We start from the raw sequence: 22,468 nt of genomic DNA, 5'->3' as shown, positions 1-22,468 counted from the left end.
GCTAAAATGAATTTTAAGGCATGAAATTTTTCCCCTAATATTGTACATATGATATGAATATCAAATCTAAAGTTGCATGATTAATTTTGATTGATTTGGTATGTTTATTGATTTTTATGTGATAAAATCAATAAAAGGGCAACTTTATAAGTCATAAAAATTAATTCGAACTTTTGGTTGAAATTTTGCCATTTCCAGATTCTGGAAATTATTTAAGAATGTTCAAAATTTTGATTTTGATTTTTTTCATAATTTGTATGTTTAATTTGGATTAAATGGTAAAAGTTATGATTTATATGATTTTTAATGAAGTAAATTATAAATATTTTGTGGGCAAATTTTATTGATTTTTTGGAATCTTGATAATATTCTAGTATTTAAAACAATGTGATTTCGAATTTTTCCAAATTTTTGTGATTTATTGGGAATTATTTCATAATTATTATGATTATAAGAAGTTTAAATGAGCAATAATACAAAACCAAGTTGAATTATTGTCAAAAGTTTAGTGAAAACTAAGTTTTGAGTCCTAAGAAGGTTAGGATAATTAACTTGGGCTTAAATTTGATTTAAGTATTGATTTTTGATTTTAACAAGTTATTATCACGCATTTCTATAAAACCGGATTATATAAGATATAAGGTTTAAGTAGGGCGATTTGGCACATTAATTTGGCATGTTACACACATATATTTATATTGCATATTTTATTTATGAATGTCATATTTTATTTACGTAATTTTGAATTATGTAATTTTAATCTTAGTATGGCCTTAGTTTTAATCGGTATTACCCGTAATGTAAGGGAACACCGATTCGGTTGTAATTTTAATGTGAACTTGTATCACTTTTATTTTTACTAGATTCATTTTTACAAATGTATAATAGAAATGCCATGTAATTTTATTATTATTTGTAATTCCGGAGTTCCTTCAAGACGGTGCCAATCGAAAAGGCGTTCCGATCAAGACGGGGTCCTTGGGAAGTGTGCCATTTGAAGTTCAAGGGACCAATGGAGTTGGTTTTCGAATTTGTAAATAGAATATTAGATTTTCTATTTTAGGAAGGCCATATTAGGAAATTTATTTATTGCTTTGCATTTTTCTTTATATGTTTGCATGCATTGCCAAATCGCCATAAACATCACATGCATATCTTTTTATATCGAATCATCGACCTTTTCAATTATAATTATCGATAGATCACTAATTTAGTTCACTTAAAAGAGATAGATAATAAATTGACAAGACCTTCCCTTTTAAAAGATTGAGACTTAGCCTTACCAAATAGTAGGAACCCATGAATCTCAATTTTATAAGGAGTACAATACGATTTTTCGGGGTACTTTTATTTGACGTTGGGTAAGTGGGGTAGTAAATAGTTATTACACTTCGAAAATTTGGTTGATCTCAACGAAGGTATTTGCGACCGTAGCCACAATAGGTTCAGGTTAAAGATGAACTTAACGTAAATTGATCGACCGGGAGTTCTAATTGTAAAATCGGTTAAAAGGGTTAACCCACCAAGTTGTATTAATAAGAGGTGCAGAGGGCCCGTAGGCTCACATCCAAAGTTAATATGAATTTTGGGTCTCGGAATCATTTATATAATTGGGTGAAGGTCATTATATAAATGCTAAAACTTGCTAAAAAGTTTTCATATATTACGATGAATGTTAATTTTTCCCACTATTTCGTTGTTTAAATTGTTCTACTTCTTTGCTCCTAGAAATATACGATGTCATTTCGATTTTAACTTATGTCTCCATTAAACCACTATAGCTAAAGACAAATAGAATCTCCTTTATAAATGTCTCAATTGAACCGTTTATATAATGCATGGACTAGCTCCATAGGAATCGTTCTATTCCATAGAACTCCATAGGAGTTGTCCTATGTCATATAAGATTAGCATCTTAAATTCCTAATATACCTATGTATGATTTCTTGTGAAGAAATATGACTAGAGGTAATGATTAGTTGAAAATATGTTTTGATAATATCTTCTATGCATCCACGGTTCAAAAGTCTTATTGCTCAACCTAAACACTTGTCATCAAGCACTTAAGTTGTTAAGAATATGACAATGTTAAATTGGTAAATTGATTTGTTAGAAATTTTGATTGACCAAATACCACAATAGAGTTCATCCTTGTGAAGGATTAACTAGGAATTTATATGAAGATAAGTCTTCATCAAGTAGAAATTCTTGAAGTCAGTGGGAGCGATAAGAAGTAAGTACCTATCTTAGTTGTTATGGATAGAACTAGGCTCAAAAGAGAAAGTGTTAGACACTAAAATAGATACAAACCCCAAATAAGTAAAGATCAAGGAAGTTGGTCGTGTGACTCCAACATATTCCTCCTTGAATATTTATGACATTGCATTCTTGCTAATTAACACATCATGAGTATTTGATACAAATTTGTGGATTTCATTATAATATTTGACATTATCGTTTGACGACTAGCAAGAATAAATTCCGAAATTTACATGAATGGAAATAGGGTAGTTGTCATTTCATCCATTGACATATAAGTGTTATATTGTACTCATTTTAGTTTTATATTTAGAAATGTACCTTAATAATTGTTATGATGTACACTAACTCTAAATAAGAATATAATTCAAGTTTTTTGTAGAAAAATGCAAAAGGGTTTCTCTATTATGCAATTAAAACAAGCATTGTGCCCTAACATACCACAATTAAGTTTATGGTGAGACCATACTAATCAAGATAATTATATTCAAACTAGAAATAAAATGCCATATATATACAAGACTCAAGTTGGTGACCCCAATCATTTCTCAATTCTCGATTGAAAATCACATTTAGAAACTAGTTTTGACTAGTCTCTCAAACCATTTGATTGGGAATCTTTTGGTGTGTGCGAATCTTGTATTCAAAGCAAGTTAATTCAAGACTTTTTCTGGAAAGGATTATGAATAGAGCAATTTATTCGCCTTATTTACACTTTGAAGTGTATAGTCGAATACAATTTCAATCAGAGAAGGTCATTACTTCTTCATCTCTTTTACCAACGAATTAGGCAGATACTTGATATCCACTTAATGAGGTAAGAAGAGAAATTCTTTGAATAAGTTCAATGAATGTTTAAAAGTAACAAAACCTAGAGATCATAAAAACAAAGTATTAGTACTTTGTTAAGGTAGGGAACAATAAAGTAAAGACTTTTATTTGCACCAAAAGGAGTGTGATATGGTATCACAAGTTCACCTTCATAAGCACATAATATTAGATAAGGTGTGTTAGAAAGTGACAAATAATCCTATATGATATGATTAAATCTTTACAATAAAGTTGGAGGTAATTCCTGTTATAAAATTTGTCTGGCATTTGAATATTCCACTAATATAAAACATGGTTAAAGCAATCATCTACTTTTCATATGAGATATGGTTAGGCATGGTACCTAAATTGTAGCTTGTTTCGATAGTAAACTTGTGCTCATTTTTTCTACATGATCACGAGAACTAAGGGTTTGTGGCTCATGATGCTGTCTATTAAGAAAAAAGGATTATTCCTTAAAGACAGAGTGGGAGAAAATATTCAAGAGCCACAAACTAAAGATAAGACGTGGGAAGATGTTCCTTCTCGGTCAAAATCAGTAAATATTGATTCGAAACCTAAGTGGACAAACCTAAGTGGACAAGAGTCATGTTACATTTTGAAAGTAACAAACCTGTAACTTATTAAGATGCTTTATCTAACTTCAACTCTACAATTGTCCGAACTAAACATAAAAGATGTTTCTATAACTTGGTTGATTAGTGGTAAGAGGTTTACACCAATTGCAACGCTTCGTTAAATTCGGATTTAATAATATTATTTGACTGTTGAATTTTAAAATCATCTTGCATGAGTTTTGTAAATCGCAACTATCCTAAGGTAGGATACGAACTTAAGAAGAAATCTTAAGTAAAAGTCAAGGAGTTGAATGATATGTTTCGGTCATGTAATAAACTTTTCTCGATTTGTCGAGTAGTTTGGTTTATACATGAAGTTTAGTGGGAGTATGGTGGTAAAATTAGTCTTATATGTGAATGACATATTGATCACTATGAGTAATGGAAGAATTAGGAGAAGAATAATACATCTTTAAGATATCCAGTTCGATGGATATTTGCATAAAGTTAATATTCTTATGTTAATAAGAATCCTGACAAGTTAATATGTCAGGACAATTCAAGCAGATGTTATAGTACTTAAAACTCCCTTTTCTCCTATCACTATCCTGACAAATTAATATTCTTTAATTTTTTAACCATTTGGAATGAGACAGCCCCTCACAGGGACACTCCATTCCTTAGAGACAATTTGTAAAAACTTGTCACTCTTGCCCTACATGTTATAGTACTTAAAACTCCCTTTTCTCCTATCACTATCCTGCCCAAACTCAAGCAGACATGGGCTATGATCATACAGCCCCTCAGGAAGGAAAGTGACCACTCCAGAGAGACCATTCAAGACCCATTTATCATTTGGCATAACCATATCTATTCTACTAAAAACTCTAGCATTCCCCTCTTGCTTGTTATTCCAAGTAAAATATGCTCCCATAGTGATAAGATCATAGAGCCCACACACACACCAACACAATTATGAAACTCCTTGACTTCAGTATCAGCAACAGAGGATCCAATTCTCTCATTCACATAAAGGACATTGTTGATTTCTCCCATAATCAACCAAGGCCCACTAATTGAACCTTTCAAGTTGACCAGAGAAGTCCATAGAGGACCCCTATCAGCATCCAAGTCCATTCATATCCAGTAGCCAGGAAAGTAACCAGGACATGAATAATCTGCACCTCTTTATTAATACAAGAAACTATGAAAACATTAGGATCCCACAGAACCCAAATTCTACCTCTATCAGTCACATCACCATTATCCAGGAACTTCCACTGAGGGCCCAATTTTTTTTGAATTCTACTTTTATTCTTATTCTTAACCCTAGTCTCTACTAAACCAAAGAAACCTACATTATTCATATGCAAGAATCGTTTTATATCCCCTTGCTTATTCACTTTATTAAGGCCCCAAATATTCCAAAAGCCTATACTAACCATGTTCACTAATAATTGGTGATCTCCCCTTCCCAATGCTATTTAGAACATTCGTTTTCAGAGAGAATTGAAGTGCTTCCATGAATGAAGGACCCCCATGGTTAATTCCCACTCCCATCCTAGACAATTTGTGAATGAGTCTAGTTGGAGCTTTAGCACTCATAGATGCACCCTGGAAGGGCATAGGAGTTACAATGACATTAAGATCAATCAGGGAAGGCTCCTCTTGTATTGACACTTCCTTGATCAGTGGACTCCTCTGCACCTTCTGAGGCACTTTATTCTGCTGAACTTTGGGTCTCCAAACTTTCACAGGAGCTTTCTTCACCTCCAATTTACTCTTTCTGCACATAGCATCATCATGACCAATCCCCTTACACAGGGTACATATCAAAGGCTTCCATTCATAGTATACCTCTTGCTTATGGAGAAGGTCCTTATCATCAATGAACTCCACAACATCAGGTAAATTGTCTCCAATATTGACCTCAACCATATACCGAGCATACTCAAGGAACTCCCTATTTTCAGTAGCCCTGTCACATATTACAGCTTTTCCTACAAGCCCGGCAATCTTAGGTAGAGCCTTCCCCCAAAACTTAAGCTCCAAATTATAGAATCGCACCTAAACATTCACCAAGTCAGGCTTATCTTTCACACATTTTAGGTCTGGACTCCAATTCTTATTAATAAAGGGTTTATTATCAAAAAAAAGTGGTCCAGCACTAAGAACTGTATCCTTGTCCTCACTCTTACTTAAACGAATAATACAGATACCATTAGCTTAGAATGATACCTTATCAATCGATAAATTGCGCCACAATCGTCTCACAAACCCATCAATCACATGACTGGGGGGATTAGCACCAAGAACATAGCAGTAAATAGGAGAAGCCCAGAAATCCAACTCACCTTGAACATCCGATGCGTCAATTTTGAGTTTAGGGCAAACCCCCAAATTTCCACTGGATTTGGTCTTCCTCGCTCCAACTACCTGCCACTCCTCCTCATCCGTCGATTTGTCCTCAGGAATTACATTTAACTCTTTGTTTAGATTGAAAGCTCGAAGTTCCGATGCTCTAGAACTTTCCGCTTCACTCACCTGTGCAACGATTTCACTCACTTCCTTACTATTTGGCGTAATACTAGTATTTTTGTGATTATTATTAATTGATGAACTATTATTTTTGTTTTTTGATGAACTATTATTAGTATTCGTAGCCCGTTTACTTCTCGCCATTGCTGAGAATTAAATTGGTTAGAATCTTTCTCTCTCTAAGTTCTTCCTTGTCTCTAAGGAATGGAGTGTCTCTGTGAGGGGCTATCTCATGTTCCAAGTGGTTAAAAAATTAAAGAGGTTGAAGGTGCCCTTTAAACAACTGAATAGTGAAGGGTATGGAGATATTGAGAATTCTGCTAAGGTAGCTAAGATGTTGTTAGATAATGTTCAGAGGGCCGTCCATGATGATCCTACTAATGAGGACATTCAAGCTGAGGAAAGAGTTGCTGCCCAGTCTTTTAAAGAGTTGGATGAAGCTAGAATAGCCTTTCTGGAATAGAAAGCTAAAGTAAAATGGATCAACCAGGCTGATGATAATACCAGATTTTTTTCATTGATCCATCAAGGCCAGGAGAGCTCAGAACAAGGTTCTGAGCATTAAGGATAGTAATGGTATGGTGTGCAATGATAGTAGGTCCATTGAGCAAGCTTTCATTGCTTATTATCATGATCTGTTGGGAAGTTCTACTTCTGTCACTCATGTTTGTTTTGATGTGGTGAGAAGAGGGAAGACTGTGAGTGAGGAGCATGCCCTGCAACTAGTCCAGGAGGTGACTTCAGATGAGATTAAGGAGGCTCTCTTCTCTATCCCTGTGGAGAAAGCTCCTGGGCCTGATGGCTACTCTGCAGGGTTCTTCTATGATGCTGATAAGATTATAGGGGAGGACATTATTCATGTTGTTCGGGAGTTTTTTTCTAGTGGTAGAATTCTACATCAAATAAATGCCACTAACCTCACCCTTATACCTAAAAAAGATAACCCTAGCAATGTACATGACTTCAGACCCATTGCATGTTGTAATGTCATTTACAAGTGCATTTCCAAAGTCATTTGTAACAGGTTGGCTGGGGTGTTAACTGAGATTATTAGCATGAATCAGAGTGCTTTAATTAGAGACAGGGAGATTGTGGACAACATTCTCATTTGCCAAGACTTGGTGAGGCTCTATAGTAGGAAGAGTTGCTCCCCTAGAGTTATGATGAAAGTTGATATGAGGAAGGCTTATGACACAATTGAGTGAAAGTTTGTGGAGGATATGTTGGAGGCTCTTAGGTTCCCAGCTTAAATGGTGAAGTGGATCCTTCAATGTGTTACTACTACTTCCTTTACTTTATCCTTGAATGGGTCTAATTTTGGGTATTTTAAAGGGAAACGTGGTCTGAGGCAAGGGGATCCAATGTCCCCCCTACTCTTTACCATTTGTTTAGAATATCTGACTAGGATCCTTGATGTGGTTACAGCTAGACATGATTACAGGTTTCATCCATTATACAGAGCTCTAAAGCTTGGTCATCTAGCATTTGCTGATGATCTTCTCTTGTTCTGCAAAGGGGATGTCTCCTCTGTAAAAATTCCGATGAGAGCCTTTCTGACCGTTTCTGAAGCTTCTGGTTTGAAGGTAAACCAGGACAAGTCTAACCTCTATATGAATGGTGTGGGGTCTCATGTTACTGCTCAGATTAGTAGAATGTCAGGATTTCAGAGAGGGACCCTCCTTTTCAGATATCTGGGTATCTCTATCTCCCACAAAAGACTGTCTAATGCTGAGTGTAGTAAGCTAGTGGATAAAATTGTGGCCAAAATTAGAGGATGGGGTACCAAGCATCTTAGTTATGCTGGCAGCTTGTTCTAGTCAAATCTGTACTAACACAAATGCACAACTACTGGGCTCGTATTTTCCTGTTACCTAAAGGTGTTATTTATAAAGTTGAGTGTATCTATATGAACTACTTATGGGCGGGCTCTGATGAGTACAGGCATGCTCCCCCTGTAGCATGGGAGACCTGTTGTCTACCTTGTGATAAGGGTGGGCTGGGTATCATTAACTATCATTTGAAAAATATTGTTGTTCTTAGGAAATATTCCTGGTGGATTGCACAGAAGAAGGATAGTTTATGGGTGAAATGGGTTCATACTATTTACATAAAATAGCAAGATTGTTGGCGTTATCAACCTTCAATTAACTCAAGTTGGACCTGGCGACAAATATGTAAGGTCAAGGAGAAACTGAGACCTGGGTTCCTTACAGCTGCTTGGCAAGGAAGTTATTCCGTACAGGGTGCTTATCATTGGTTACTAGGTGATCATCAGAAGAAAAATTGGGTACCTTTTGTGTGGAATAGGGTTAGCCTGCCGAAGTTTAACTTCAGTGCTTGGATTTACGTTCAACATAGATTCCTGACCCAAGACCGTCTTCTGAGGTTTGGGGTGGCTAATACTGGTTTGTGCTTTTTATGTGGCGTGCAGGCTGAGACACATTCTCATCTTTTCTTTGAGTGCTCTTACAGTATGCAGTGTGTTCAGGTATTTACTGTCTTGGTTAATGGTTCATTGGCATGGTAATGTTGAGAGTTGGGCTCTTAAATGGCGGTGTAATTCCTTGTTGAAAAAGTAGGTAGTTATGGCTGCCATCAGTGGTCTGATATTTAGAGTCTGAGATAGCAGAAACAAATGTAGAGTGAAGTTGTATGTACCTCATCCTAGAGTATTGATTGTTGATATTAAGTTTGTATTGAGAGTGAGGTTGCAAAAGTTGGAACTTAGTAAGGGTCAATTTAAGTGTAAAAGTTGGTTAGACCAACTTGGGTTGTTTGGCTGATTGTAATGATGGCTAAATGTCATGTATGGTGATGTAATTGCTTATTATTATTAATGTTAATTCACATTTCACCAAAAAAAAAAAAGAATCCTGACAAGTTCAAAAGTATTGAACATGAAGAAATTAAACCCACTTGCTTCCGCTGCGGGATTATGTCATTACGCTAAGATGTATCGCCATTCTTATAATTCATATACTTAGAGTATGACGAATAGTTAAAAATCGAATTTTTGAGAGAAGTCTCTATATAGCCATATAGTTCATTGGTTAGTACTCTTGGAGCACTAAAGAAATGAAGCTAAGTAATTAGAAATGATATGGATTTATGTGCAAGGAGTTACACGATAACCATATTCTAAACACACTAGGATGGTTAGAGAACCATTTTGGGTATGATTATTTAAGGAGCAGATCTGCTAGAAACGTTCTAGGCAGTAGAACAATGAGAGAATTACAACAGAAATTAAGTACACTTGCAATAATGAGATATGCAAGAAGGAGGGGATGATATTAGGATTCGGTTTAATGAAATTGGAGGAACTATGGTAGTTCGTTCCAATAACCGAAGGTCCTATCCCTACACACTGTGACGACAGTGGAAGTTATTCCAAGGCTAAGGAGCCTATCTCTAGATTGGATCTGGACATGCATTCAAAACGTTTTTATAATAAATATTATACATAACAAAGGGAAACAGTATATAGTAAGGTTAGGAAAGTGCAAAGTGTTGCTAAGACTTACTAACCAAAGCCTTCTCATAGGCTTAGCATGATAAGTCATGCCATATCAATTGAATTGAGATGATCCACTATATACAAAATTAAAAATGAATTATAGATTATGTAGTAATTGATATTGTATCAATTTTACACATGTGATAATACATTCATCGTTTGAGTTTGATTAAAACTCTTTTATTACTTTGTTATATCCAAATAGGTTGTAAGGACAACATTGAACCCTATTAAAGTGAACGGGATTAATATAGTATAGGCCCCTAGTTACTTATATGAGATGACGTCTCCAAGTGACTAGAGTGTGATTCGATTGATGGCAAGTTCCAATGCCATAGAGTCATAATGGATGACTAGTCGATCAAATAGGCAGACTGTATGGGACACTCTGTCGGGCAGTGACCGCTTATAGAGTTTTGGTAATTCGTATACAGCCTAGTCGTGGCAAGAGCTACAATAGTATTCTTATGAGTCGATTCTTTGACTAAAAACTGTTCGCCCAAGTTGGCACAGTTTCGGATTGGCTTTGATTTATGCTCTACGACTGTCGAAACTTAAGTCAAATGGGTATCTTTTGGGTCATGATGAACTGTGGCTATACGAAGGGAATAGTGCGATAAGAATTGTCCATCCCCTTGTCAGGGTTATCTAAATCTCAGGGCCACTCGAGGAGCAGTGAACTGAAAATGCGTGGCCACGCTCGGAAAGTATCTACGGTAGATAATTCTGGTCAGACAATTACTCTCCATATCGAGGAAACCACTCTAGATATGATCAAATGTAAGTACGACCTGCAAGACACCTTGCATTGAGTGGGAGATGTAATAGGACAAGAAAATTGGTGACACACACTTGTCTCGGACAAGTGGGATATCGTTGGAGTATGTGTCCTCGACAATACTGCGATCACATGTTTAAATCTCATAATAAGAATACGTAAGGGATGATTCAATTATATAGTCAACTGATCAACATTAATCGGTAATGATTGGCTAACTAGAGTTTGACATTACTGTCGTTTGACGGTGGTGATCAGTTGATCCCTTAAGGTCACACATATAAGACAATTCCCTTAATAGATAAGTTAATTAATTGTATAATGATACAAGTTAATTAATTCCTTAAAAATTGAATAATTTATATTTGTAAGTGAGAATTTGTATCTTATTGTAATTCGATTTAATAAGATTCATTTTAGTAATTAATATGTTATATTACTAAAATTGATTATTGTTTATGAAACAATTAAGATAAGAATGAATGGTTAATTATAATTACAAAATGTTGTGAATTATATTAACTTGATCAATTTTATACACAAGTAATTATGTATTACTAGTAAATTTGTTATTTGTAATTTAAATAATTTATATAATAATATTTAAGTGTTAAATATGCATTAAATTGATTAATAACATGTTACATGCTACATGTGACATATTGTGTGACAATGTTACAATTGACAAACATAAAATGGATGTCCATTTTATGGGTGGACCGAAATTGGAGAGTTTTTGGGTTAGTGGGTATTTTTATTTTAATTGTTAAAATAAGACACAATCATTACCTATATTGCTGGCTTTACACACCTATGATTTTGGTAAGAGAAAAAGGAGAAAGTAGAAGCCATGCATTGGCTTTGGGACACCTCCCCAACCGGCTCCCCTCCTCTTTAATGAGAAAAAAAAGTTCTCATTTTTCTCTTATGCCATATGTTAGCATTCTTATATTTTTCTCTTCCTTCTCTCTAAAATTAGTTTTAGATCTCTAACATTGTTCAACCAAATTTTAATATCACATTATATTATTACTAGAGTAGTAATACAAATATTATTAGAAACTTTAAGGATAACTAGTATATAATCTAGTTAAATAATATATTAGTTTTAAGGGATTTATTTTGGGTGCAACAAGAGGAGAATCTCTATATTTGATATGTGTTTTGGAGGATCATCCATAATCGTTAAGCTCAAGAACAAATAAGGAAGGTGTCCTTATTTGTGCCCAATATTTCGAACCATTCAACAATGTAAGGAACATTGTTTTCTTCTTTATCTCTTCATTTTTGTTATGCATGCACTAAATCCTAAATGACTTATGTTAAAGAGTTAATTAGTTCACTATAAGATATGTCTAATAATAGGTATATGAACCCAACAATATTAGAACCCGAAACATTGGTAATCGACGAGTCCATGCACTACTCGAATAGGCCAATTAAGATACTCGATACTAAACTTCGTAAGACTAGAAATGGTGAAACAAGAATTGTGAAAGTGTTATGGATGAACCATGAGCTAGAGGAGGCTACTTGGGAATCCGAGGACGCCATGAAAGAAAAACATCCAGAATTATTTTAAAGAGGTTAGTACGAGGGCGTAACCTTTTTTTTAAGAGGGATGAGATGTAACATCCTGTCTTTTAGTATTCACTTAGTAGAGCCATGCATGCATATAGATTTTTTAAGAGTCGAGTTATATAGTAGTGACATGAGTCAAGTACGTTCTTGAGAGTCTTTTCTTTAGGGCAAGTTTAAACTTCGAGGAGGAAGTTTGTTTTAAGGAGGTTAGATTGTAATACCCGACATTTTTGGTACAATTTAATTTACGAGTTTATATTTTATTTTAGAATCGTAGTAATATTTTAATAAATGTGACACCAGATTTTATATTTTTAATTAGAGCTAATCGGATTAGGAAAGTTTTTATTAATGGAGTTTTTAAACAAAAAAGGGGGGTGCACAGTGAGACCGGGTAGGTTGACCGTGTATCTTGACCCGACTTTTAGTAATTATAGGTTGTGTTGTATTTGGTAACTCACTAGTATATATACTCACATCCTACATCTTTTAAAACCCTAATTGCGAAATCAAGAGGCCAAACATCTTTAACCCTATTGTTACGTAAGTTCATCTTTTAATCTCAATTCTTTTAAACTCTACATCTTTAATATTCAAGCATGTTTTAATCTCTAGTTCATCTTAGAAGCATGTTTGTAATGTTTGTAATCATCTAGAGTTGGTTTTATGTCGATTTTGATTAACAAGTATTTTAACAGCAGTTTCATAAATTTGTAATCTATTTTGAACGCTCTGTCATGCCATTTTAAATTTGGAATCTTTGAAAACGTAAAAAAGAAACTTAGGTTATTTTCAAGTCTAGCTTCTACCTATAAAGTGTCGTAGCAATTAACCAAGTAGTTTTTCCAGAATAAATTTGTTACGAACGTGTCGAAAAAACATCCGCGTATGCACTAATGGTCTAAAGATTGTGTCTTTAACCTAATTTATGATTCAAAACACTGTGTAATACCCGCCTTGTTAGGGACCCGTTGACTGCCGGTTAACTTACCTTAGACACATGTTTGACCTTTTGGAACCTTTACTCTATCAGCCTTGCGTCATAGTAACCTCTGGGAGGTGGGAACTCAATCTAGTGTAGGCTACTCGATCGAGTAGTCTAGTGACTCGATCGAGTATGGCGGGTTCAGCGTAAGAATATAAATCGTGAAGTCGTAAACCCAAATTAGTTTTCATTCCATTTCTCCCAAAACCTAATCGACGACACACCTTCTCCCTCACCATCCTTCAACCTTTTGTGATCCATCACACTTGGAGACACCATGGGGAGGGAGGCTTGAGTCGGGTCGCGGTCTTATCGCCGGAATTCCGAGCATAGGTAAGTCATCATCATCATCCATAGGTTTCGTTGTGGTTATGGTTGTTAGTAATATGGGTTTTCCTACTGGTTGTGATAGATGTGGATGGAGGTTGCCTTGCCTTCATATGGATGTATGCGATGTTGCTGTTCATTTGCTAAAGGTAGGTTTTCCTACTTAGTACTGCCGATTGGTTGTCATGTGTGGTGTGTGGTATCTCTGATTATGTAATAGTATTATTGTGTTTGTGTGCGGGGTGCATCCCTGGCTGAGTGGAGTCATCTTCGAAAATGGCTTCACGCCCTTTATTTGCCCCTTGTGGTTCCCGTCACAAGGGGGATGTGCACATTAATAGACATGGGTTATTCGCTCTATGGTTTTGAGCGGGGCTTAGGTGGTAAGGCTGTGGTCCCCACTGGTGGTGCGGATTACTGGTTGCAACTGGTAATCTGGTAGCGGGTTCGTCAGGTGATTGGTGGATTATTGGAGTTGGAGGTTTGTGCTTGTGTTGTACTATGTGTTGTACGTTGTTCTTTAGTTACTGACCTTGTGTGGTTTTGTCTGTGTCTCTTTCTTCTTATGTGCCTGCGGTGATCCATTATGGTGAGCAGTCATTCTTAGCAAGTGTTGATATATTGAGCTTATCGGGGTGCGTTGGAGGGACGAGTCTTTCACGGAGTCTTGGCATGGATAGTCTCACTGTAGTTATTTGTTTCATCAGTTGTATCTTTATTTTGTTGAGTTAAAGCTTGTAATAACTTTAATAGTTCTTTTGTTGACGTTGTGATATACTATTCCTCGGGCTACCGAGATGGTAATGCCCGTATCTGTTAGGGAAGGTCTTCTTAAGGCTCCTTGGCAGATGGGGGTGTTACACAGTGTTTGGTCTTTTTATGACATTAAATTTATAAAATCTAGATGATGTTGGAATTTGGTTTTACAATAAAAGGATTTGTTAAACTTGTTTTAGAGACCGTTACTTTCTAAGCGACGTATTTTGTCAGAGTTTTGTAATCTGTCTGTTTAACCCTAATAACTTCATATTTTGGCCATGTAAACCCTAGTATCACTTGTAGAGGAGAGTCTTAGGGTTATAACCCAATTGCGCTTGCATCAATAGGATTTTCCTATAATTAATTATCGATTTTACGGTAAGACTGCGCATGCTGTAATTCTGTAAAGTTATACCTTTATTCTTTTAAGTTAAGTTTATGATTAACGAGTGATTAGTTAAGCTAGGATTATGGTTAGTGCATGTTAGGAGTTGCATTAGAGCATGGTCATGGCTTACGAGTACTTAGATGGTTAAGAACTTATGTTGATTAGAATTGGTTGTATTATGTATAGATTGTGCGTTCGAGGAAGAAGAGTTTTGAGCTTGTTGTGTTTTGGGATTGCTAAGCTATCGGTAATTTTCCAACTTACTCAATATAGATGTGTATGATAATGTGTCATGATGGATAGAGATGATTGGTTTTCGAATTGTTTTAAAAGTGTTTCAATATTTATTGATAAGCATATTTTTACAAGTTTTATGAAGTATGTTTTCAAGTGAGTATTATTTATTGATTATTAAAGTTGTGGTTCGACCTTTTTGGGTGAACCTATCTATCTATTGGACAAGTACTTCGAAAGTGATTAATGGAGATGGAAGAGATGGGTATATGTCTGTGGCGGACTTTACCTTATATCAGGATGTCTTGGGGACTCATACTTATTAGAGTTGGTGTCTCGACATTTTTCCTCCTCCTTTGGGTTAGCCAATGCGAGGGGTGTGCACACTCGGGATCTATGGCCAGTTAGTACATAGTTGGGGAAGGCTTGTCAATCCAGCAATGGCTTGCTGAAACATTCTATACATTGATACTCTTTACGGATACCAAAGCAAAGAAAGTTATGATAAAGTTTACCAAGCACATTTGTTTAAAAGCTATTATGAGAAAAGAGAAAGTCCTTTGAGAAAGATTGTTTTGTTTTAATTACTTAAAGGCTTGTAATAATTATGATTGTAGATATATATTATGATCATATTGGATTACGTATTTGTATTGACTTGTTGTGTTTTAAATATTTGTCCACTAAATCTTTCACTTGTGGACCTATGATCAACCATTCAATATTTCCGATTGTATGGGGAGTAGAGTAATTGACTGGTTTACCTATGTTGCACATTTGGGACGAAGGGATAGAGAGCACGCGGGACGTTAACGAGTTTAGATTATTTGATAAGACTAGTAGTTTACGCTTCCGCAAAAGTTGAACTTATTTAATATCAAGTTGTTTTAAGACTTTGACTTCGTTAAGTTTATTTCAGTTAAGAGTGTTGTAAACACTTTTAAGATTATTTTCATCTGCAAGTTATATTTTAATCTAATACCCTTTTTATTTTAGTTGATATCGTTGTTTTATTTGAACTGACACCGTTAGCACGCCCAGTTTCCGAGTTAAGGGTTTAAAATATTGGAGGTCGGAAATTGGGGGTGTTATAATACGGGGTGGTGAAGGAGTAATACTACGGTTTTCTATGTTGTTGGGTATTCTATCGAGTAGGGCTTACTCTGTCGAGTAAGTGAGTTTGGTTACGAAACAGTGCTCTGCATAATGGGTACTCGATCGAGTAAGTGTGGCACTCGATTGAGTAGGGGTCACTCGATCGAGTAAGTAACTTACTCGATCGAGTAAGTTACTTTTACGGGTTGTTTTTTACGGGTTTTGATAGCAACGTGAGAAAGATATATAAACTTAATCCGTCAGTTTCTTTTCATTTTTACACTTTTCTAAACTTCACAAAGGTAAAACAAAGTTACGTTGCTTCTCTCTCTCTCTCTCATTGATATCAAATTCCAAAGGCTTAGGGTGTCGGATCGTCGTGCTCTTTACGCCATTGAGTTCGTGTCGTGGGTAAGAGCCTTGTATAGTTTTTATACCTTTTCGTTGATTTTGTTTAAAATCCTAATTGGGTATATTGTGGATTTTGGGAGTATTGTGTTTATTAGATGGTGATTGTATGATTGTATATTTGATAGGGGGTGATTTCGTTGAAGAACGAGTTTGATTAGCTGATTGTGATGATCTAGGTGTTTGCTTATTCCAGGTAGGATTTCCTACTCATTTATTGGTTACATATATGTTGGTTGGTTGATTGATTGTTGGTGGTTGTTGATTAATAACATTTGTCTATATCGTGTTGGAATTGGTAATTGTTGATATTGTAGTTGGTTGTGATTGTTTGTCTGTGGTTCGCAAGGTGTGTCTTCGGCTGAGTGGAGTCACTTACGGGAGTGGCTTCACTCCCTTGATTCGCCCTCTGTGGAACCCACCACAGAGGGGATGTTCACATTAAGGAACATGGGTTATCGCTCGGATGAGATGAGCGGGGCTTAGGTGGGTACGGGTACGGGTACGGTCCCCCACTGGCGGTGTGGAATACCTGTTGCGATGGGTATTCTGGCAGGACTACACACTTTAGTGTGTAGTAAGGTGTGTGGAGTTGTGACGAAGTTTGGATAATGTGTGTGTTGTATCTTATATATTGTGTTTTGTGTAATCAATAACTGACCCCGTTTAAATGTTTTAAAAACTGTGGTGATCCATTCGGGGGTGGTGAGCAGTTGTCTAGCAGGTGTGCTGGATGCGCGTGGGATTAGCTGGGATGGAGTCATCACATATCAGAGTCTGTAGTCTTCCGTTGTGTTGTTAAGGCAATTTCACTTAGTTGGTTTACAGTTTTCAGAACAGTTGTATTTTACTTTACAGTTTTGGGTTTTGGATATGTAATCAGTTAAACTTATTTATCTAAAGTATGTTTCTTTATGGTCAATTTGATATGCATTGCCTCGGGCAACCAAGATGGTAGAATTTCCATGAATTAGGTGGTCTTGGTAAGGCACCTTGGTGTATAGGGGTGTTACAAAGTGGTATCAGAGCGACGATTTTGGAACCTGTAACTAATGAACCGAATGAATCTAGAGAGTCAAAATAAAATGAACCCGGGTAGGAGTTGTTAGGAGCTAATGCAAAGACTTGGGAGACGTCCTAAAGTCGCGAACTCGCCCTACAACTTTAAACCGGTTACTATGGGGTTCCATGGGATCGCTATGTGTTTATTAATGTTTATATATGAATATGATGGATGAATGAGATGTGATTGAATGGAGGATGTGGTGGAAAAAGAGATGAAGTAATTACTGCATAAGAATATGATTTATGATTAAGAGCATATTATGTGATAAAAGGGAGGATTGATAATGTGGCTATACTAGTAACATGTGATTAGGGGATGTGATATGATTATACATGATTTTGTTTGCGTAAAGTTATATAATAAAGTTGTATACTTGTTTACTGTTGTTTCACATGCACATGTTGGATGAAGAATGTGGTTGAAATGAATGAATTGATTGGAAAAGATGGAGTGGCAATTGCATGAGAATATGAACTTCGTGATTAAGAATATGTTTAGATGACAAAGTGGAGTTGTAATATTGTTGTATTAGTAACATGGGAATAGGATTTGTAATGTATAAGTATGTTTGTTTTACGAAAAGTTATAAAGTTAAAGCATGCGGGTAGTACATGATTGATAAGTTGAATGTTATATGAGCATGATAGATGTTATTGTTTGGCTTTTAGTAGATAGTAACATGTGGTTAGGGATAATGGTTTTACAAGTATCGAGTCGCTTTTGTTCATTTTGTTGATATTTAAGTTGTTTGAAAGGGAAAATCAAATAGTTATGTAGTTCAATTATAGAGGAGTTGTCTTTAAACTGTTATAACTTGAGATGTATATATGATTTTGATGTGATTCCAATTGGAGGTGATAGCTTGTTCTTTTACGATTCTAATGATAGGTCACACGCCCAAAATGACCAAGAAACGAGTGAGATATGACCGTTTTACGAAAATTGGACAGTGTTGAGAAATGCGTAGGGTACTCGATCGAGTGGCCCTTACTCGATCGAGTGCACTTCTTGTTACTCGATCGAGTACCCCTTACTCGATCGAGTAGCCCTGGTAATTTGTTGTACGTGCTTCTGACCTTCACCTACTCGACCGAGTAGGCTCCACTCGATCTAGTGACCCCTGTTTTGGGTCATATGCTTATCTTTTGACTTCGTCACATATCATGTTTAATTCAAAGGTGTTCTTTTGCTTCTTTATGCATTATTTTACGTATGTGTTGGTCTTGATGCGTAAGTTACCCGATCTTATGATGTAATGAGTAACACCTTGTGATGGATATGAGTTCGGTGGGGAGGACATGAGTTATATGTGGTTGTAATGGATAGTGGAAAAAAGGAAAGGGAGATTGATGAGCTTATCGAGGCAGGGAGCATGTTTTGTGAGATATGGTGAGTGATATAGCCGCGTGTTGAGTAATGTAAAAGTAAGTGAATATGGGTAAGGGGGTGATGTAAGTGTAAGAAACGTGCGAATGAAAAGGATGAGATGAGGGATACGAATAGTGGCAAATTGGAATGTGTAAGGATTTCTGGAGGGAGATGGTTAGGAGTGTGTTGGTTATGGATATATATGATGAAAGGTTGTTATAGAGGTATGGAAACGAATGGTTTATAGTGAGATCGAGTTATGCAGCGATGTGTAGGTAGTGGCCGAGTTTGGGAATTTATATCATCAAGAGGAGAAACTAGTGTGTGACTTCTTTGGCAATTAACGGTATGAGATCAATTTTGGTTTCTAAAAAAAAAAGGACAGTAAACTTTGCTTGTGTGGACGGATTGGTGACAAGTGTGAGTGATAGCATGATGAGAGGAGATCCATGGTAATAAAGAGTAAGATGGTACTGATATGAAATAAAGGGGTTTGAGTTTTGGGCAATGAGAAGGTAACCGGAGCACTAAAGAGTTAGGTAGAAGAAATAAGGAGTTGAATCGTTAATTGATTTGGTCGAGTGTAAAAAGGAAAAGAATGAGAGGAGTAAACTAGGAGAATGTTGACCGGAGTATGTGATATAGAAGTAAGGAATCGTCGAGATGTATGACACTATCATGAGGATGTGAGTTAATGGTTATATAGGAGTTTCAGGATAACATGTTAGTCATGAGTTTCGAGGAATTAAGGGAGTAAGAAGTTGGTAGAGTATCTGCATGATATGAGATTTTGGTGGAGAATTAGGTGACGATACAATTAAGGATAGGATTGGGAAGAATATTGAGGTAAATTTTGTTGATGGATTTGATGTTTGTTATTTGGAATGCTAACCAAAGATAGGGAAGGAACTGTTATATTTAGAGGTGAGTGTAAGACATTTGTTATACGGACAGTTGTGGTGTTGTCACTAGTGGTTAAGAGTGTAAGAAAGATAGCAATTCTAAAGAGGTTGATTTTGTAGAGGCCGGATTAATATGTATGGTTGTGACTTATGAGGAAGAATAAGATGTGGTTATAGAAGGCGGATGCTAGTAGTGGAGTATTAGCGGTATGGTTCTATTTGGCAGGAAGTGACGGTTATGCGAATGGGAGAATGTGTTATGAAGGGCATGCGAGTTAACCTCGAGCGAGAGGTAACCTTTATCAAGTGGTAACTTACGTGATCAGGTTTGACTAGTTAGATGTGATTACGGGTCTATGGTGTGTATAAATGTTTGTGTGAGTTTCTGACCTCACGAGAAGTGGTATGGTGTGATAGTTATAAAGTTGTTATCTGAATGTTCTGTAATATATGTTGGGTACGGTAACCTAATGGAATGATATTCAAAAAGTAATAATTTGAGTGATCTGGCATAGCTAGTTATACTTGTATATGTATTCATGATATATGTTTATTCCGTGAAAAGGTATGGATGATATTCATGAGGTTCTTATCTGTTTATTCCGTGTAATATGTTGCGTTGTGATCTAGTAAAGCGGTTTTGAGTAGTTTTCTTGTCCGGAAAGTTATACTGAGTCAGTGTTTATGGAAATTATGTAAGTTGCGATGACTAGTGATGTTGTTGTTGTGCCTCGGGTGTGATCCGGGCACGGTACTTCGTGTTGTGATGTGGATATTTTCGCGCTGCGGTGCGGCTGTTGGTGGTAGTGTTGCAATGCCGTCATCGGTTGTGGTGGAGTAGGAGGGATGATTACGATACGAGTTTTCGAAAGTACATACCAGTTATACATAGATTGTTGCTTTGTTTACTGCTGTTTCCTGCGAGTTTCGGTTTGGACAGATAGACGGTTGTTTTATTTATTGGTGTTTCTTACCAGTTTCAGCTTGGGAGTGAGGGTAGAGTATGATATGGAAGAGAGTTGTGTATATTTCCGTTGTTGTCATGGTATAGTGATATCCTGTTAATGGGACACAGTTGCGAGAGGTTGTTGGAGTACTTGTGATCTTCTTTTAGAGGGGGCATTGGTTGACATAGTAATGGCAAGTGATTTGTGGAACATGTGTGGTACTGATCTGGAAGCTGCAGGTGGTTCATAATCTTTTATTGGGACAATGAGTATAGGATGTTGGAAATTAGTATCATGTTAAGTTGTGGATGAGTTGTGGTAATAAAAGGGAGAGTTTGAGGATCTAGTGAGAGTGTGTGTAACAATTGTGGATTGTGAATTATGATTATGGAGATAAGCGCATGTATAGAGGAGTATGTTGTTTTGCGGTAATGTTGAAGAGTTGGTGTGGTGATTTCGCTGAGAATTTTATGGTATTGGTTAGATTGAGTGCAAAATGAATTGAGGAATGAGGACTGTTAGAGGAAGAGATCTGGATATAGAAATGGTTGTAGGTGTTGAGGTTATAGTCGGTTATCGTTGACATGCGGCGGTGATGAGGATTTTGAAAAGTAGAGCAAAGGATCTAGTATTAGTGGGTTACGAGGACGTAACATTTATCTTAAGAGGAGTAGGATGCGACAAAGAGGGTTTGATGGTTGTACATGTTGCGGTATAATTGGAAGTTTGAGTGTTGGTGTAGAATAAAGGATGAATTTGTGTTGTGGTTGATTTTGTTAAAGGTCATGGTCGTGCTTGTAGTAGTGCGATGTTTAGGAATGGGAGAATACTTTGATAGTGTTGACAGTGGGATGATGATGTTTATGAGTTCGATAGTGTTGTCAGTTGGATGATGATGTTTATGAGTGCGAGTAAACTTCGAGGACGAAGTTCTTTTTAAGGGTGGTAGAATGTAACATCTTGTTTGATGTTTATGAGTGTCTTGATATTGGATTTTCTAGTGGATAATATGTTAGTGAGACGGAGCTAGCGGCGTTTGTGGATGGTATTTGGTAGTGTATGGAGTTAGTGTCGAGAGAGACTATAATGTAGTTGATATGATATCGTGAGCCATGTTGTGGAGGTAGGCATAGTTGGTGGAGTTGGTGTTAAGAATTCATGTTTTATAGGTTGGAGTTTTGTTTTGAGTTCTTAGTTGCGTTGTTGTGTCTTGATCGAGTTAGTATGTTTGTTTTTGAGTATGGGTTGAACTTCGGGGACGAAGTTCCTTTTAAAGAGGGAAGACTGTAATACTACGGTTTTCTATGTTGTTGGGTACTCTATCGAGTAGGGCTTACTCTGTCGAGTAAGTGAGTTTGGTTACGAAACAGTGCTCTGCCTGATAGGTACTCGATCGAGTAAGTGTGGCACTCGATCGAGTAGGGATCACTCGATCGAGTAAGTAACTTACTCGATCGAGTAAGTTACTTTTACGGGTTGTTTTTTACGGGTTTTAATAACAACGTGAGAAAGATATATAAACTTAATCCGTCAGTTTCTATTCATTTTTACACTTTTCTAAACTTCACAAAGGTAAAACAAAGTTACGTTGCTTCTCTCTCTCTCTCTCATTGCTATCAAATCCCAAAGGCTTAGGGTGTCGGATCGTCGTGTTCTTTACGCCGTTGAGTTTGTCATGTCGTGGGTAAGATCGTTGTATAGTTTTTATACCTTTTCGTTGATTTTGTTTAAAACCCTAATTGGGTATATTGGGGGTTTTAGGAGTATTGTGTTTATTAGATGGTGATTGTATGATTGTATATTTGATAGAGGGTGATTTCGTTGAAGAACGAGTTTGAATAGCTGATTGTGACGATCTAGGTGTTTGCTTATTCCAGGTAGGACTTCCTACTCAGTTATTGGTTACATATATGTTCGTTGGTTGATTG

At 36.4% G+C, this 22,468-nt stretch overlaps 1 protein-coding gene across 1 annotated transcript; it reads left to right on the top strand.

The window, feature by feature from the left end:
* Positions 1-7,435: 7,435 nt before the first annotated feature.
* Positions 7,436-8,002, top strand: LOC141617267 (putative mitochondrial protein AtMg01250). Its single transcript, XM_074434451.1, has one exon. It carries the CDS (start codon positions 7,436-7,438, stop codon positions 8,000-8,002), a length of 567 nt encoding a protein of 188 aa, XP_074290552.1.
* Positions 8,003-22,468: the final 14,466 nt, after the last annotated feature.

This window comes from Silene latifolia, chromosome X (assembly GCF_048544455.1).
Source record: "Silene latifolia isolate original U9 population chromosome X, ASM4854445v1, whole genome shotgun sequence".
Taxonomy (NCBI): Eukaryota; Viridiplantae; Streptophyta; class Magnoliopsida; order Caryophyllales; family Caryophyllaceae; genus Silene; species Silene latifolia.
The sequence above is the reverse complement of the archived record's forward strand: the minus strand, read 5'-3'. Positions and strand labels throughout refer to the sequence as shown.

Coding starts and splice junctions, on each gene's coding strand:
- LOC141617267 (XM_074434451.1), top strand. CDS start 7,436: ATGGTGAAGTGGATCCTTCAATGTGTTACTACTACTTCCTTTACTTTA.